The 19,555-nt window shown below is 40.9% G+C and overlaps 1 protein-coding gene across 3 annotated transcripts in view; it reads right to left on the reverse strand.

Annotated features, from left to right (window-relative positions):
* Window positions 1-613: 613 nt before the first annotated feature.
* The window catches only part of tnmd (tenomodulin), an 88,803-nt gene continuing 69,861 nt past the window's right edge, over window positions 614-19,555 (reverse strand). The window contains exons 5-7 of one of the 3 annotated variants that reach the window (XM_058076235.1): window positions 13,432-13,582; window positions 11,686-11,792; window positions 614-1,354 (exon numbers count right to left, since the gene is read on the reverse strand). In XM_058076235.1, the coding sequence (XP_057932218.1) occupies window positions 1,145-1,354; window positions 11,686-11,792; window positions 13,432-13,582 (468 nt within the window). In that variant the 3' untranslated portion in view covers window positions 614-1,144. Of the gene's footprint in view, window positions 1,355-1,397; window positions 4,503-4,731; window positions 7,455-11,685; window positions 11,793-13,431; window positions 13,583-19,555 lie in introns of those variants that run through there. The other 2 variants (XM_058076237.1, XM_058076236.1) reach the window with 2 other exon arrangements.

Raw genomic sequence — 19,555 nt, forward strand, 5'->3', positions numbered from 1 at the left:
ACACATCAAATAATCATGAAGCGTACCTTTGTGTTCCTATGATGCACACAGAGCAACAACTTCACGCTCTGTCTCCTTTCTGCTCCATTCTCCTTGTTCTGTGAGGCGTTCAAACGCACTTGTACCCCCATGACAATTAGCGTACCCCACTTTGGGAACCTAGGTTATAGATGAGACCCTGACCCCAGAACTGGACTCACGGGACGTAGTGGAGGAAAAGTCCCTGCTGACCACATGAGATGGTAGCACTACACTGCTGATGGGGAGGTCATACATCTTCATTTGAAAAAATCCCTTAAACATGCTATAATCATGTTCAATTAGGAATTAGTAAAATTGTTGGGATGTACTTCGGCTTCAAAGTCGGCTTCATTTTGGGGTTTATAAGATTGGGGTTCATGAACAAAAAATTAAACAAAAAGCTGACTTGACATGCTATAACTTTTCTGTTATCGTCTTCTGTGTAGTTGTTAGTTCAACACCAAAAATATTTCGTTTAGTTGATTTTTTTTGCATTTTTGATCAGAAAATACACTAAATTTCATGCAAAATTTGGGATTTTGGAAGAATTTTGGCTAATGAATGTAGACTGATGAAAGAAAGGTAAGGGATATTGATTTTAATTGTTATTGAAGGAACAGAAATACAGTCGAATATTCAGAGATAATACTTAAATATTACTATTGATATTGTAAAATATATCAATATATATTTGACATGCTGGCATGCATCACACAGGATCAGTTTAAGGCATCAAATATTTTTTAATAATACTTATGAAAAAGTCCTCATCAAACATGTTATCACTACTGCGAGTACTGTGTTTACTAGCACACTTTACAGTACTTTAACCCATGGAGTAAAGATCAGACGACGTCTTCCACAAATATTTCATATCAGTCTTCCAAGCTAGCATGCTATCAGAATAACAATTAATCGGCATAAAAATCTAAATAATGAGGATAAATGGCGGATGCTTTTGAAGAGAGACTTCAAAAGTCCTGGGGGGCATTTAGTCTGACCAGTACCCGACTTTCAGATCAGGCAGTAATTAACAGCCGACGGTCCGCTTTCATCTCACAAGTGGTGTGGAAAGATGGATCAAAGCGTGGACAACAAGAATGGACTTGGCAGGCGTTTGCCCTCAGACCCTCCCCAGCATGCGGGCGATCCACCAGTTGCACGGCATGACCACCTGGCAGATGACGTGGCCTCCTCGGTAGTAGTAGGGCCACGGGTTGAAGCCGCCCAGGGGCACGTGGTAGCGGCGACAGAAGCGGTAGCCTTGCTGACAGTACTGGCAGCAGTAGCCGCGTTCGTCCAGGCGGTTGTCCAGCTCCAGACCGACGGCTCTCTGCAGGGGAGGCAGACTCAAGACTCAGTCGGTGCCACCAACATTTGTTCAAACCAGGGTGCATTTCTGTGGAAGCGGTTGAGTAACTCTTCAAGACTTACTGTCCTTATTGGCTCAAGTATAGTAGCTTTGATATTTAGAATAAAAAAAAAAAGTTTTACTTTTATTCAAAGACAAATCTTTGTTCGTTCATTAATTTTCTACCGCTTACTCTCACGAGGGTCGCGGGCCTGCTGGAGCCTATCCCAGCTGTCTTCGAGTGAGAGGCGGAGTACACACTAGACTGGTGGCCAGCCATATCACAGGGCATGTCATTAAATAAAATAAATAAATAAAATTGAACAGTTTTGGTCCCAGGATTGAACCCTGGGGTACTCCACAAGCTTGCAGATGTGTATTCTCATAGCTTCACATATTGCTTCCACTTTGCTTGGTAGCTTGTGACCCAATTCAAAACTAACCCTCCGATTCCATCCATCCATCTTCTAGGCTCACTAGGGTCCCGGGTATCCCAGCTGTCTTGGGGCGAGAGGCGGGGTACACCCTGGACTGGCGGCCAGCCAATCACAGGGCACATATAGACAAACAACCATTCACACTCACATTCATACCTATGGACAATTTGGAGTGGCCAATTAACCTAGCATGTTTTTGGAATGTGGGAGGAAACCGGAGTACCCGGAGAAAACCCACGCATGCACGGGGGGAACAACAAACTCGACACAGAGATGGCCAAGGGTGGAATTGAACTCAAGTCTCCTAGCTATGTGGCCTGTGCGCCAACCACTCGACCACCGTGCAGCTCGACAAATCTTTGTTTTATTTTTCATTATTGTCACCATCTACCTGTCGCGGTGCAATCGTCCATCGAAGCTCTCTTGTACCCAGCATAATTAGACTATTCCATTCATCTCCGACCTCATAACTCCTACACCCACACACCCAGGCTGGCACCCGCCAATGTTGACCACACCTCCCATACGGCATTCAAATTAAGAGCATCGCCACCCGCCCCCTGACCTTGACTTAAAGTATGTGTCACTTTTCTGCAGCAATTAGCAAGCCTAATGATCGCCTAACAAGGATTCTTTCATTTGCTCTTCGCTGGCTGCCTCTGAATTTATGGAGGGGCCAATTGGAGCCCGAACCAAAGGTAAATTAGGTAGATTTAATGGCCCTTGGCTTTTTCTATTGTGCTGGCTGGTTTGCGCCCTGGAAGACTCGTAGGGGCTGGGCCTTTGATCAAAAGCACAGCCTAATGGGGTTCTGAGAAGTGCCACTTAAACTCCACCGCCCTCGGTCCACGTCGGACCTCATTTCAATCTTTTTCAGTAAATGGATCCACGGAGATAATCAGGATGTCGCTGATCCACGTTGGCTTCACATTCAGACAATAACCTAGCAGAGAATCTTTGGGGCGAGACGCACACAGAGGGATTTTGTTACGTGGGAACGAGTGAGAGGAAAAAAAATAATTGTTTAATTGTTTTAATTGTTTAAAAAATAATAATAATAACAACAACAATATGATATTTCATTTGTATAGTTCTTTTTAAAGTAGTAAAACAAATCACACTCCAGTTTTGGCCTCTCCTTGGCACCATCCTGGCTATGCAGGACTCCTGCTAGCCAAAGGTTGGGCTGCACTCTATTTGTTTACCGAGTACACTCGTCCCTCGTTTATCGTGTTTTGTTGGTTCCAGACCCGACTGCGATAAGTGAATTTCAGCAAAGTAGGAATGTTTTTGTTTACAGTTTTTAATATCATTAGAGCCCTGTAGGCATGGCACCTTTACACACACACACATACACACATATATATATATATATATATATATATATATATATATATATATATATATATATATACACACACACACACATATATATATACCTTTATGTTCGTATTACCTAATATAATATACATGATAAGCAATACAAAAACATAATAATCCACCATAACCATTGGGATTCCTTGTTGTTGTAGCCTTGGATCTCGAACATAATGCGGGTCAATTGCCATTGACAATTGCCATGACATCAGCCATTCTATGACGTTACCTTTTTTTTTTTTTTTTTTTTTTTTTTACAAGACAGCCAGTCAGACATGGCGTTGGCATACATACACGATGTTTACACAACATTGTGCACCGCTTATGCGCATGCTATGTGGTCTCTGAAGTGACACACGAGATGGTCAGCGCTTTAACCTTAGCCACCTACCAAGCGAACCAGTTTGTATTCTAAGTATTCTAAGCATACAAATAGCTTTGAAACTGAGTGGGTAAGAAGGTAAGAAGAAGTAAGAAACCACTTCCACACAGAGTGGGAGGAGATTTTTTTCAGTATTTCAGCTGATGTAAAGCAACAAGAACACTACATGACTTGTGTTTCTTTGTTGTGACTAATAATATGCTAATATGCCATAGTCAACCACTAAACAGCTAAACTATGTGCTGCCATCATTGTTGCCACATCCCTACATCTGCCTGGTCCCACTGCACCGTGGTTCTTATGGAGTCCAGAGCATTAACTCCAGCAGAAATAGTGTGTAAAATCCAGCAGTTCCCAAAGTGGCCATAAGTCAAATGTACTCAATGTACATAGTGCCACAGGAGTACACATTATATCCAGTCACTTGTACTATACGTCAATAAATAGAAGTACACATACAATAGACCATCTAAAACAAAACATACAATGTCATGTCTCTTGGAGACGAATAAAGTTGTCATCTATCATCTAACAATGACTGATGCTTATATTTCAGGGCGGCTTACATACTATATTTACAAATATTTCTCTCTAATGTTGTTTTTGTTTTCATTTCTGTAGTCTTTTTTACTTTTCCCACAAGCATTACATTACCGACATAAAACCTGTTGATGCGCGCTCTGATGAATGGAGCAAAATTGCAAACTCCTGAGACCTAAAAGACACAGAAATGTGTGACGGCGGATGATATCTTGGTTAGGCGTGTTTGATTCATTGGCATGACATGCAGAGGTAGGCTTTTAATGATTTATTGTTTCAGTCAAGTTTCAGGTCATCAGCTTGCTGTCAACAATCTGTTATGGAAACAACAGCAAAGCCGTCAGTGGACCAACGATCATCTGATCTGCTTGCCTCTCTGAACCAAATAGTGCTGCTGTGCGAAGAAAAGAATGAGAGAGAAAATCTTTTATTCAAATGACGGCGCACCAGGAAACAAATCAAACAAACAGCCAAAAGGCAGCATTGTACCTTAAAGACAATTAATCAGAGGTAGCCTCTTAAAACGGGGGGTACATATTAATCACTGCGGCTTTGAGTCGGCTCCTCTGGTGGGAACGTCGCGGTGATAAGAATGGCTCACCTTGGGAAATCTGAGGCAGCCGCTCACAAACAAGCAGCGTTAATGAAGAGTAAGAGCCATTAGCTGCCTTTGTTACATGTGATTTGTGCACATGTGAAAATGTGTACGCACATACAGCAACATGTCTACATCACAACAAAACTTTAGTGAGCTCTTGCAACATTCTCTGGCAAATATTTGCCTTTTTCCCTCTTTGTCCTCTTGGGGCGCCGTACCCAACAATCCAGATGCGTGAAATATATTTTTATGGTCAGCTGAATGAAGGAAATTGACTGCCAGCATTGAGGATAATGGTCATCATCGCAGTTCAAACATTTTTTTTTCAGAATTAATTAGTAAATGACCACTGTTTTGTGGTTGAAAATGGCCCCCTATCGATGGCTGTCAATCGATTAAAAGATTAATCACATTTTGTTCATTGTCGAATCATACTTAATATTCACATGTACAAGCACGTTTTTATTTATAATAAGTAGGGATGTAAATCTCTTTTTGGTAAATTATTATATACGCACCTAGATACAAGGATTAGTATACAAATATATAAAAGATAAATAAATAAACATTACATTTGTTGATGTAGACGTTGATTTTACAAGACGCCAGTTCTATAAATGTGGCATTCTTACAGTATTTTCATGTGACAAATCAGATCCCCAAGCAAGAAAGGGGCCCCCAATCACTGGGATATTTGCAAATAACATCAAATTTAATATATAAAATATTAACATTAATTAATTATTCATTCATTCATTCATTTTCTACCGTCGCGGGGGGTGCTGGAGCCTATCCCAGCTGTCTTCGGGCGTAAGGCGGGGTACACCCTAGACTGGTGGCCAGCCAATCACAGGGCACATATAGACAAACAACCATTCACACTCACATTCATACCTATGGACAATTTGGAGTGGCCAATTAACCTAGCATGTTTTTGGAATGTGGGAGGAAACCGGAGTACCCGAAGAAAACCCACGCATGCACGGGGAGAACATGCAAACTCCACACAGAGATGCCTGAGGGTGGGATTGAACCCTGGTGTCCTAGCTGTGAGGTCTGTGCGCTAACCCCTAGACCACCGTGCCGCCATTAATTAATTAATAATATTTAATATTTTATTTGTTGGTCCTTGAATGCATTAACTAACATTATCCCACGATTGCTGTAAATGGTGATGATTAAGCATAATTAATCAGAAAACGGATTAATTTTATTTAAATTTTGATTAAAAAGATCTAAATATTATGTCAACTATATTGGAAATCCAAGTGTAAAAGTGACTATGGGATTGTTATTTTATGTCTAAAGGGCTCTAATAATGCTAAAAAGACATATTTAGAAGTTCTTAAACAAGTTTTATATGCTCTCAAAATATTTAATTTATAAATAAGGAAGATAAGTAACAAAGCCGACTTCTCAGAAATGTACATATCGCAGTCTTGAAGCAATTAACTGCGGTAAATGAGGGCCGATTGTATATTCATACAGAACAGAAGATGATCAGACTTTTACAAAAAGTATCAGCACTTTTCCGGGGAAAGTAATTGCAAATATTTTTCAGTTTCAGTGCTTCGTGTTGAACTTGCGCTGAAAGCTTTCTAGAGCTTCCAGATTCTGCACCTCTTCTGACCCAAACGGTTTGTTTAAAATCACTCCACCTCCGGCCCCCTTCTAGGTACGCCCTCCCCAGCGCTCCAGAGAACTTCCAGATACATAAAACTGTGTTTACTCAGTCCAGGCAATCTGTAGCCCATATAGGGAGTCCTGATCACATTGACAGTAGAACTCGGTGTTAGAAGAAACTTCTTTCAGGGATCACTTCCAAATGTACAAAACTCATTATCTGATACTTTGGCCTTTAACACCAAAATACATTATTAAAACATGTGTAGTTCAGAAAAATAGAAAAGGCATAATAGGTCCCCTTTAAAGAAAGCAAGCTCTCTGTCCAAGCCATGTCTTCCTTTTCTTGTTATCCTGTTCATGAGCAACCTGCATTAACATAAAAAAACTGAAAGGAGTCAGAGTCTCACCAGTCATGAACATCAAATGAGGCGTACTGTTTTGGATCTGAGGGGAGCTAATGCTAGCATGTATGCTTCCATGTCATTCCTTGTTCCTATCTGCACACTTGCTGACTTTATTTCACACACACACCATAAGCATAATGCTTGTACTGTACGTCTTATAAAAGGAAATGTACCGCAACATCACTGCAGTTTCATTCTGGCATCAAAAACAGCTGTGATAACATTCACGCTCACTGTGCTGCGTTGAATGGGTGCAAAATATAAAGTCTGATCTCAGATCTGCGTCGCACTGTGCTCCGCAGTGAGGTGGATGTAATTGAATAAGGCGATAGCTATTTATTTCTGTAAAAAAAAAAAACTAAATTGGTTCACCCGAGTGATAAGCAGCTTTGGTGCGCCACTGTAAAGATTTCTCTGGAGGCTCCCTGCGCTGATGCGTTGGAATTTCTACAGCTTATTTTCAGTGTTATGCTTGAACAGTAGCTGGGGGGGGGGTGAGAGGCCAGGAAAATACACTCACACTCACACACACACACAGGTTTCCATTGGAGGTTGTGTGGGTGATGTCATTCTGCATTGAGAGCATTGGGTCAAGGACGCCGGCACCATCCCCTCAGCCGTGTCAGGTGGCACTTATTCCTTTTGGAGTTTCCCTGGGCCACAAAGAGTGTGATCCGCGTACGGCTGTGTCAAAGGTCATCTTCATACATCTGACAGCCTGTCACAGGGAGCCAAACAGGTATCATGCTTCACAAATGTGCACCATGCCCGAGGGAGAAAACGCCTTATGTGAGTGTGTGTTTTCTGATGGATTGTGTGGACATTTAACTTGAGTGGACATTTAACATGAGTTGTGTGACATATATGGCGCACCCTCACAAACAGAGAGCACTGCCTGCCCTTCAGTGCCTCAATATGGCTTGGTGGGCTTGGTGACAATGTAGCAGGATACTGACGAAGACGCTAAATTGTGTGTAACTAGGTTAAGCAGTTTTTGTGTAACATGTAGTAATACTACACAAATGGTCCATGACTTATGGCTAGTTGCACGTGCCGCTGCAAAGATGTTTTGCTTGATTGCGGCCATGTTTTTCTTAGGTCCCTAAAAGTGTGTGCCAACTTTGGTAGCAATTTGACGATACAGTTGTTCCTTGCTACATGTCGTTTTGATCATCGATCCCTCATTCATTCATTCATTCATTTTCTACCGCTTTTCCTCACGAGGGTCGCGGGGGGTACTGGAGCCTATCCCAGCTGTCTTTGGGCGAGAGGCAGGGTACACCCTGGACTGGTCGCCAGCCAATCACAGGGCACATATAGACAAACAACCATTCACACTCACATTCATACCTATGGACAATTTGGAGTGGCCAATTAACCTAGCATGTTTTTGGAATGTGGGAGGAAACCGGAGTACCCGGAGAAAACCCACGCATGCACGGGGAGAACATGCAAACTCCACACAGAGATGGCCGAGGGTGGGAATTGAACCCTGGTCTCCTAGCTGTGAGGTCTGCGCACTAACCACCAGACCGCCGTGCCGCCCATCGATCCCTCACTCCATCAAAAATTAATGAACAAATGATCGCAGTTTCGTGGTTCACTACGACGTATAATATATGGCTATTTCTATTAAGCACAATATCAAAAACAAGCATATCATCATATCAATATAGACTGGATTTGCACTGCAACTCACTCACTCCGCATGCACTGTGCCCGAGTGCCACTGAGCCGGGCTCCTGCCCCGCCCCCTCTGTGTATGAACGAGGATAAAGGAGGGGCGGAACAGAAGCCTCATCAACAAACATGAGCGACAATGTCTGCAGTGGAGGAACGGGTCAGAAAAGAAAAGGTAGTGGCTCAGTAATTTGGAGGTACTTTGAAAACGTGACTCATGTGTGGAATACCTGCCACAAACTGCAGTACGAGTGAGTGAAGGTGCAGCCTGAAACAAGTTCACAAAGCTCCTGTTTCTTTCCTGTTGCATTCGTCATGAAAGGAAACGTGCAAAGTGGTGTGCTATTATTACTAAGGTGGTTAGATTTTGTCAAATTTAAGAAAAGAGTTGAATTACGCTGCTTTACAGATGTCATTATTATACAAGTTGAACAGTTTTGGTCCCAGGATTGAACCCTGGGGTACTCCACAAGCTTGCAGATGTGTATTCTCATAGCTTCACATATTGCTTCCTGTTTGCTTGGTAGCTTGTAACCCGATTCAAAACTAACCCTCCGATTCCGTCCATCCATCTTCTAGGCTCACTAGGGTCCCGGGTATCCCAGCTGTCTTGGGGCGAGAGGCGGGGTACACCCTGGACTGGTGGCCAGCCAATCACAGGGCACATATAGACAAACAACCATTCACACTCACATTCATACCTATGGACAATTTGGAGTGGCCAATTAACCTAGCATGTTTTTGGAATGTGGGAGGAAACCGGAGTACCCGGAGAAAACCCACACACCACAGAACATGCAAACTCCACACAGAGATGCTTAAGAATCAAACTCTTCCCGATCTCCTGACAGTGTGGCCTACAGGCTAACCCAGAGGTGGGCAAACTTTTTGACTGGCGGGCCGCATTGGTTTAACAAAATTGACGAGGGGCCAGACTCGATATTTTACACGTAAGAGGCCACCTGGAATGATTGAATGATTACAAATTTCCCCACTGAGGGACAAATAAAGGCATATCTTAAAATATCTTAATTGTATCTGTAAAAGTGTCATGCAATCTGCTTTATGGGCACTTTGAGATCATTTATTGGATGTAAAGTGCATTATAAATTTATAATAATAAATGCATTATTATTTATATTATTATTATTTATTATTATTAATTGTATTATTATTATTATATGCTTGTGTCCCTTTTTTCAAGAGCACTTTGTAAATAACAGACCACATCAAATAACGAAATTATTGTATCTGTAAAAGTGTCATGCAATCTGCTATATGTGCACTTTAAGATCATTTATTTGATGTAAAGTGTGTTATAAATTTATAATAAGAATATTTTTTTATTATGTTATATTATTATTATTTGTTATTATTATTATTATTATTATTATTATTATTATTATTATTATGTGCCTGTGTCCCTTTTTTCAGGAGCACTTTGTAAATAACAGACCGCATCAAATAACGAAATTATTGTAATCTGCTATGTGTGCACTTTAAGATAATTTATTTGATGTAAAGTGCGTTATACATTTATAATAATAAGAATACATTTATTATTATTTGATATTATTTGTTACTATTATTTTATATTATTATTTTTATTATTATTATGATGTAAAGTGCGTTATAAATTTATAATAAGAAGAATAAATTTAGTATTATTTTATATTATTTGTTATTATTATTTTATATTATTATTATTATTTGTTATTATTATTATTATGTGCCTGTGTCCCTTTTTTCAGGAGCACTTTGTAAATAACAGACCGCATCAAATAACAAAATTATTGTATCTGTAAAAGTGTTATGCAATCTGCTATATGTGCACTTTGAAATCATTTATTTGATGTAAAGTGCGTTATCAATTTATAATAAGAAGAATAAATTTATTATTTAATATTATTATTATGTGGTCGTGTCCCTTTTTTCAGGAGCACTTTGTAAACAACAGATCGCATCAAATAACGAAATTGATAAAACCATGAAAATGTCGTCTCAAGCCATGATGCCAGCTTGTATGTTGACTTTAAATGAAATACTTTGGAAAGAACGGGCGGGCCGTATTCAAACACTTGGCGGGCCGGATGTGGCCCCCGGGCCGTAGTTTGCCCACCCCTGGGCTAACCACTTCCTCTGATTCCATACCTTTTGTATTTAAGTTTTGTGATGAATTGTATCAAAAGCTTTTGTCAAATCCATGAATGAATCCAAATCCAAAATGAATCCAGCTGTGAACTTTCTGCAGTATTGGGTAATTTCGACCAGTGCCATGGAGGTTGTAATATTAGCTCTGTCTCCGTATTGGCTGTACATGAGTAATTCATTCTTATTAATACATTTGTCCAATCTGTTGTTGAATAACTTTCCAATCATTTTAAAAAATTGTGGTAATTAGGAAACTGGTCGGTAGCTTGTAAGTTGATGATCATCTTCGGAAAGAAAGACAATATCGTTATCACACTTTAGCAGAGCTGTGCCGTTACCGTTACCTTTGCCATTGAATAAAGCACGCCAGCCATAATGTGAGGGATATGATCAAGTTCTTAATCTTTGGTACAAATTCCAAGTCCGTACAGTCAAGGATTTGTGAGCAGGAGCTGGTCCTGATAAATGCCATCATTACAGGAAGTCTCATTTCTTCCTGTGGGCGCCTTCGAGAGACAGCCTTAGCTGTTGTGCTATTGGTGTGTTGGTGATAAATGTGCGATGTGTGTGTGCATACCGTGTGTTAGCTATGGTTTGTAGTGTGCTTTCCTTTGTCAGTGTGTAATATATTTTTCTGGATAATTAATCACGCACTGCTGAGTGGTTGAAATGCAGCACGGCAAAACACGCCGTCTGTCTTTTCCCTTCATGATAATTAAAGCATTATTAATAAATGTAACTTATCTGTGCAGTAGCGAGTGACCTTGAGCGTGCTTTGTGTGTGTGTGTGTGTGCGCCTCAAAGAGGGAAAAAAAGCAAAGTGAGAAAAGGCACTAAGAGGTGCTTTAGGCACAATTTGCTGCCTTGGAGAGAAGCTGGATGTTCCTCTCAATTAATGGAGGGACATTAAGGGAGTCTTCAATGAACTGGCCTTACTTAAACAGATATATAGAGCAATTGCTGTGCCCTCTGGTGCACAAAGTCAGTTTTAACATCAATTAGTGAGCAATTTATACGGGGGACAAAGTGGAGGCATGAGCCGGAGCTAATTGAAGTGGCTCCACTGTATCTGGCGGTGGGGGTCCACGGATGTCACGGAGCAGCAGAGCGACACTTACATAGTCGTTGACGGGAGCTTGGAACTCAACTTCACGGGTGAAGCGATGGCCTTTGACCTCTGCTTCGGGGGCGTCCAGGTGATCAACCTCCTCCTGCAGGTCCGAATCTAAGCCATAAAGAGGTGGGATGTTTACATACTGTTTTTAATACTCAAGCGCTGATGGAAAAGCAAAAAAACAAATATATGAATAGTCTCAGGGCTTACTGAGAATACAGTGACGTGGATGAATGAGAATATTCACAGTGGTAGTAGTGCTTTTACTGCCTATACTTTAGTACCATTAGTATTGAGATTGAGATTATAGCTGGAGCATTTTTTTTTATCTATAACTTAAAGATGATGGTGCTATAATAATAATAATAATAATTGGAGAGGGTACTGCTTCCAAAATTTCAAAACGCAATCTATGTGATATTGTTTTAACTTAATGATTTGGAACAGCTTGATCAGAATGACCTTCAAATAAAAACATGACATAAGAACTCAAAGACTTGCACCAGGGTGGGGTGGTGGTGGGGGTGGGAGGTCGAAGATGTTCCAGCACAGGCCAGCAGCCAGCCACATCAATTGCAACCATTGGCGTAAGCCTCAGACTTACTTTCGGGATAGAACATGGAACATAAGCTGTTCGCTACATTGTCATTATTGTTGATTTTATATGACAGGGCTGGACAATAACGATGTACCGATGGCCCGGGGCAAGTTAAAACAAAATTGGGGCAAGTAAATCCAATCAGTGATATTCCCGTCGGGCAAGTGCACTTTGGCATGCCATACTGCCAAGAGTTTTTTTAAAAGCGGTTCTTATTGGGTGTTGGTAAAACACGGACTGCGTAATTCTGGTGGTAATTTGCAAAGCAATCCTTGCAATACCCACACCCGTTCTTGTTGGCAATCAACCAATCAGCGATCGTTTGACTAGGAAAACATCTATCATGGCGTCCCTGCCAACATGGTCTAATTCTTCAACAACTTGTGAAGGAAACAGCAAAAAGTGATGAAGCAGTGCCTCCTAAACAAGTATTTTATTAGCGGCAGCAAATCAAATGATGGCACAGGTGAGTGAACCACATTGCTGTGACAATTTGAAAATCTAGCGCTTCCATTTCTCTGTGTATTTTTCTCACCTTTGCTTCACAAATTATTGTTTGACCATTGAGCATTTTTTCTGGATTAAAAACACTTTACTAGTACACAAATGTGTCTGTTCAATAATGTTTCATTGTGGTGCACAACTTATAAATATCACTGCTTACTACGACTACTACTTTTATTTATCAAGGCAAAGTGCCTAGAAGTCTCTTGGCAATCCAGATTTCCATGGAAAACAACCACAAGAAATGATAATCATTTCATCTTTATTTGAGATTCTCATGTGATGCCACAAAAATTAGATGATATTATCATTTTCATTTTACATGGGGCAAGTTCGGGCAAGTAGTTCTCACCTTAAGGATTCCCCATGGGCAAGTCATTTTAGTTTTTAATGTAGAGCCCTGTATGAAACTGTAAGTGGTATCTGACCCATTCTTTGAGTTTGTATGCCAGGCTATACGTGACTAATTAATTGATTGATTGATTGGTTCATTGATGGATATCTAATTGAAGCACTTATGGTTTGTAGAGTTTGTAGAGGTTGCATCCTGTATGGACAAACATCCACACGCCCTCTTGTCAGGCTGGTAATAGAGAGCATTTGCGCTGAGTAAACACCCCCCCTCCCTCCCCTTTCCTTATGCCTCACCGCTCATGGGGGAGGGATGGATCCAGTGGATGGGCAGCTCCTGGCAGAATTCCCAGATTTTGGACTGGAAGAGGAACGTCGGGTCAACTATGGGCTCCTCAGCTGGAATCCACACTTGGGAGTCCTCCACCTTAGTATCCACCACATCCGCCTGCGAGTATGCACAAATACACACACTTAAATACACATGCTGTGAGCAAAATAGCATCTACTATTGGCCGTATTGGCATTGTCATTAATACACTGTCCGGAAAAGCTCTTTTTCGACTATTTTCCTGTACAAAAAGCACAGACGCAGAAGAGGAGGACAAAATTGACTGCACAATTTTGCATTGTAAGCCTCTTTTCACAGAACAGCAGACAATACTTGTTTGAATGTGCTTTTTAAACTGCTTTTAAACTGCTACAGCATCCCAACAAGTAGATGAGGGGTTTACACAATTGACCCGGTACTTATCCACCTTTCCATGCTTTATCAAGCATTTTGCTTCCAGATGAGTGAAGCATCTATTCATATTTGTGGGATCTCGGATTAAAAGATCCTATGTGTGAGGTGAAGGTGTCGACTTCCTGACTCCTGTTGCCCCGACTCCCTCCATCAAGCCTGCGGCATGCTCTTTCTATTACACATCATTGAAATTCACAGACACTGATGATTTGACTTTCAAATGACTTTAGAAGTCATCTTCATTACTACAAGTGTGGCGGGAGAATGGTTTAATGTGACAGACACAATAAAGCCTTGCATTCTCCTCCTCCTCTTCTTCTCCACCACTTCTCCTCCTCCCTCCTCCACCACGATGCATGGCTTGGCATCCAGGCTTAATTTGTTGATATTGTAGTTCATGAGCTGTAAAGTAAACTATTATTGCTTAATGATAGCGGCTACATGTCACTGTTGTCTAATAGAGACATATGACAAGGATTAGTAAGCCTCCATCCTCACAGTGCACATATTGATTTACTTCATGTAGTGTATATGTTAATAAACACCACCAACACACCAAACAACGAGCCCGTCTTTGCAGTCCCTCGATAATTAGCCCGCCAGAACAGTTCACTTGACAAATGTTTTTACAAGGTGATTTTCCCTCAGTTTAAAGCTTAATTGCACATTAGTTAGGCTTGCACTCGTCTCCTCGCGGCTATAGTCAGGAGAGCAGGAACAATTTATAAGGGGTCGCACGCCTTTCTCCCCTTCACCCCCCCGTCATTAAAAATTAGCTGTGTTTGTAATCGAGCGTCACGCTTGTGACCCGCTGTTGCAAACAAGGACAGAACTTCAAATATGCCTTTCTGTTTGGTATATATTAGCAGAAAATAAATACAGCCTGCAGGTCACTACCACCAACGATTCAACCTTTTCTCCTTACCTTATCCCTTTGTTGTCCCCATTCAGTTTTTCTGTCTAACTATGTTAGACTATGTTAACCATGTGCTGCAGGCCACAAATGGCCTTTGGGCCGCACTCTGGACACCCTGGTTATAGTGACCATCATAAAACCTGTGTAGAAAAACTGTGCAGACAATGTTTATGTTAAGGTAAAACCATACAATAAAACTAAAATAAAGTAAAATTAATTAGCACTATATGCTTGGCACAAAATGGAGAAAGAACAGGAAGATGTTTGCATAGCGATGCGGTCACCTAGTGACGTTTTACAGGTATTGCTGGAATTGTAAGTGTTGTGTAGAATATTTACGGGTAAAATATATATAATTTTAATTTTATTATATCAATAAAATGATATTTTTAAATTAAAATGTTTACATTTTATTAAATGAAATTAGATATTATTACTTCTATTTACTGTGAATAAAATCATTGTAATATATTTTTAAAAAATCCAATAAAACCAAGAGTGATGGAAGAACACAAGAGAAAACACACAAAAAAGCCAAAAATAAAGCTAAATATGAGATGAGATGTTCAAATGTCATGTTTCCAGTTTTGCTTGACTTTTGTACAATATATTTTCAGAACTTGAACTTCATATTGCATTACTTTGGGGACACTTTTGACTTTGAAAGTTCCAGTCTAATAACAGTTTTTTGCACATCTCAAGCCCCTTTTTGCAGTATAAGAGCTGTGGGTGGCAGGCAAAGGGGGGGTTGTTGCAGGGGAAAGTGGGAGGGACCCCGGCATCATTAAGCCGGTCAAGTGTTGGAAATTAAAGTCAAACTGGAGGAACACAAAGTAGACACTCTCTAATTGGACCTCTTAACCGCTGAAGCCGCATGAAGTCTTCTTCGTAAAGTAAATGGAGGTCATGACATGAGGCTCGCAACACGACTTGGGCTTCACAGTTGAGAAACGACTGCAATAGCTTAGGGGGCGGGGTGGGTGGGGGGGTACCCAGAGGGAGGCGTGCTAAAAGGTCAGCCCTTTTAGCTTGGGGCAGAGATTTCTAAATGCCAGTTGACAAGAACAAAGACAACATGATTACAGCGCTTTGGTTTATGCACACTTCGCCAAGGTCCTTCTATTTGGCTATTGACTAATCATGTATTATGAGGGCACAGCCAACTTTTTCACATCAACTATTGAACCCTGGGAATAACGGTAATTTGTTTGGTGAAGTGTGCTGCCGGTGTATGTACAACTTTACGCCTTCGGTGCTGTTGACTTAATTATACGCTGCTTGTACTGTCGTTAATGAATTTACCCTCTCCTGCTAGCATGAGCCGATTGGGGAAACATTGTGCATAACATATTGTTTAAAGTGCTGCTCTTTCGTTTTTCGCCAGAGATCATCAACCGTTTTACCATGGCACCCAGGAGCTGTACTGTACATATCTGCTTTTTTATGTGACACACGAGGCTATGAATTATTATACTTCCACCGTGATGGCCAAAGTCCTATCAGCACTACAATTTCAAACCTGTTGTCATTCTAAAGCCATTAATAGTCACTTGTTGTACATTATACGCTGGATATGAGTCACACTCAGGTCATTACTTTCCATTATAGCTACCATGGCAACCGCCATGGCAACAAGGTCAATTGGAAGCATTTCATGTTCTATCATGTGTCAGCAGCATAGTCACCAACCATCAAATTAAATATCCATCCATCACGGGTATGCTGGAGCCTATCCCAGCTGTCTTCGGGCGAGAAGCGGGGTACGCCCTGGACTGGTCACATATAGACAATCATTCCCACTCACATTCATACCTATGGCCAATTAACCCAGCATGTTTTGGAATGTGGAAGGAAACCGGAGTATCCGGAAAAAACCCACGCACACATGGGGAGAACATGCAAACTCAGGCAAATGAAATAATTGCAATTAATTACTGTCGAGACTCGACATGGAGAGGAGGACTCCAAGGCAGAGTCGGCAAGCACCTCACAAGGTAAGGTTCAATACATGAGCAGGAGTCGGTACACAAGAAGTCAGTCCAATAAGGCAAAGGTATCCAAAAACGGCAGGCGGAACGAGGGGTCAACAACCAGGCAGGACAATAACAAGGAGTGCAAGGACGTGACAAGGGAATACAACAAACAGGAAGAACCAGAGGGAATAAACAGGAAGCAGGAAATCAGGTGAGGAGCAACCTGTGTGTAATCAGGCAGGAGGCGGAGCTCCAAGATGAAGGAGTGGCAGCAGGTGAATGACACAGCAATTATGTACATTACATCACATTCTCACTTAAAATTGAGAAGTTTACATCCACAGCTTTGTCTAAATGTAGCAATATGATTTTAAGCCGCTCTTTGAGCTAACTATCTCAACAAGGTCTCTTTGAAGCCCTTTCAGTGTCTTGAAAGCATTTCCGCAGTTACTTATCTGTTAGCTAGCTAACAGCTAGCGGCAACACAGTTTTGCATTGAGGTGATATTGTGCTGATATTGTGGTGATAAGTCTTTCTTACACTGGGACATAATTAAGGATCGGCCGATATATCGGGCCGATATTTGCGTTCTTTACTTGAATCGGTATCGGCCGGTACGCGCGGGGGTTCATCAATATATTTTTCTGCCACATGATTTACAGACAGGCATCTGCCGGGCAGCTATGTGTTGCCGCAGGACCCAGCAACACACACAGTCTTGGCACCCCGCTGCCACATCATAACAAGGGTACGTTTTCAACTTTTATTTAGTTGAAATAATGCAACCTGCTTTGAAATTGCCGACATAAATGCAAAGTTAAAGATTAAGTTTGCTTTTTACACCATACATAGCCCTTCACGTTTCACTGTGTGATAGCTAGGCATAACAGTCATGGTGTGACAACAAGAAATCCCAAAAACATCACATACCATCGCAACAGACGAATAAAAGCACTCTCACTAGTTGGGCAGAACAAGAATGAACAACTATGCTACTTGAACTACAAACTGACCAACTATTTACATCGACGCTGCTGCAAATCACGCTGGACACCCGGAAGTGCTCCTAGCGACGCTACAATATAGTTTAGTTTGTGGGTCTGAAAGTGCCTACCGTTGGAATTAGGGAGCTGTTGATGTAGTTGGAGGCTAATATGTACAGCTGTTACCAACACCGCTTTAATGGCAACCTTGGCAATTCAGTCCCATGGTGTTTGGAGGAGTTTCATCCAGCCAACGCCGGGCTCAGGTTAAATGCGTGTCGTGTTATGTGTGTGCGCGCTCTCTCCGAGCATGCGCACACACACATATTGAATTAGAGCAGCCATGTCTGCTTGTCAGAGGTCTTTATCGTGCACAACACGAACTTTAACGATGAGAGAAATGTTTTATATATCGTACTAAATTGTGTCAGTGTGATGTGTTTGTGTGTGTGGAGGCGGGCGGGGGGGGTACGCGTCACGCTGTGGAGGAGCAGTCATCACATCGATGCTAGATAAAACGTAAAGTACGTCAGAAATGTTTTGCACATGGTTGAATATTTATTCCTTTTAAAGTTGATAATGCCGTTTAAATGTGTGTTTAAGAAAGCTGAATCCTACTGTGTTCAGTGTTTACATTTAAATAAATTTCAGTTTAAAAAAAAACAACAAAAAACCCACCTCTTTAAATCTGTTTTTAATATCTAAGTTTTTATATCTGACTGCTGTGCCCCGTCCCGCTTTTTCTCATGTTTTAACTGTGTATTAACCAATGAATGTTGTATTTTGGTGTGTCTTCTACTCTGTTTACTTGCTTTTATTCAACTCCATTCTTCTGTAAAGTGTCTTTGCATATTTTGAAAAGCGCTATACAAATAAAATGTATTATTGTTATTAAATATTTGTTTAAACTTGAGACCTGGAATATTTGTTAGCATTGTAATTTTTTCATATAAATTGAGGGAGCAAAAGCAGACACAAATATCGGCCCAAGCAAAATCAGCCATCGGGTAAGGGTGATGGGAAAAAAATCGTCATCGGCCGGAAAAAAGCCATATCAGTCGATCCCTAGACATAATCATGCTTTTCTCCACATCTCCATTGGCCATTAAAAAAACAAAAACAAAAACAAACTATGTTGTTGGCTAACTGGTGTGTTGGCTTGGCGCCACTTAGCCAACAACAGAGTTAGTTTGAAGATGTACAGCAGTACAACATCATTCAGAGACACTACACGCTATCACTGACACTTTTACCCAAAACATTTAAGCTGTAATGACCTTACTATCTTACACATCCTAAACTCCAGATGTTAAGTAATACAATATAATCATATACAGTCTAAATGTTATTCTAATGTGATGAGGCTGTTGGCTGCTGCCAATACAAACACCACATTTGCTTTTACTAGCATTTAAAAGTGAAAGAGTGAAAAGATCAATACTCATACTTTGAAGACATTTGTGGCACAGTTTCCATCATGCAGAGCTTGGTAATAATGCAGAAGGCTTGTTGAAGTGTTTGTGCTCTGGTTTGTTTTTTGACAGTACCAAATGTCTCTGGTTGTGCTTGTGAGTGGTTAATGATGTTGTGTTTTGCTACTGTGGTGTTATTTCTTTTTAATACAGAATATACACTGACTTGTGCCGGCTGGTAAAATTGAATTCAAAACCTACTTTTAAAAAAATCAGCCTTCAAAGCTCAGGTTGTTTGTATTTAATTTGGTTATCCTAATGAGCTATACTAGTATCACACCTTGAAGTCCGACTCCACTGCAAACTCCAAGGATAATAATACGCACGTTTGT

Source organism: Doryrhamphus excisus, chromosome 6 (assembly GCF_030265055.1).
Source record: "Doryrhamphus excisus isolate RoL2022-K1 chromosome 6, RoL_Dexc_1.0, whole genome shotgun sequence".
Taxonomy (NCBI): Eukaryota; Metazoa; Chordata; class Actinopteri; order Syngnathiformes; family Syngnathidae; genus Doryrhamphus; species Doryrhamphus excisus.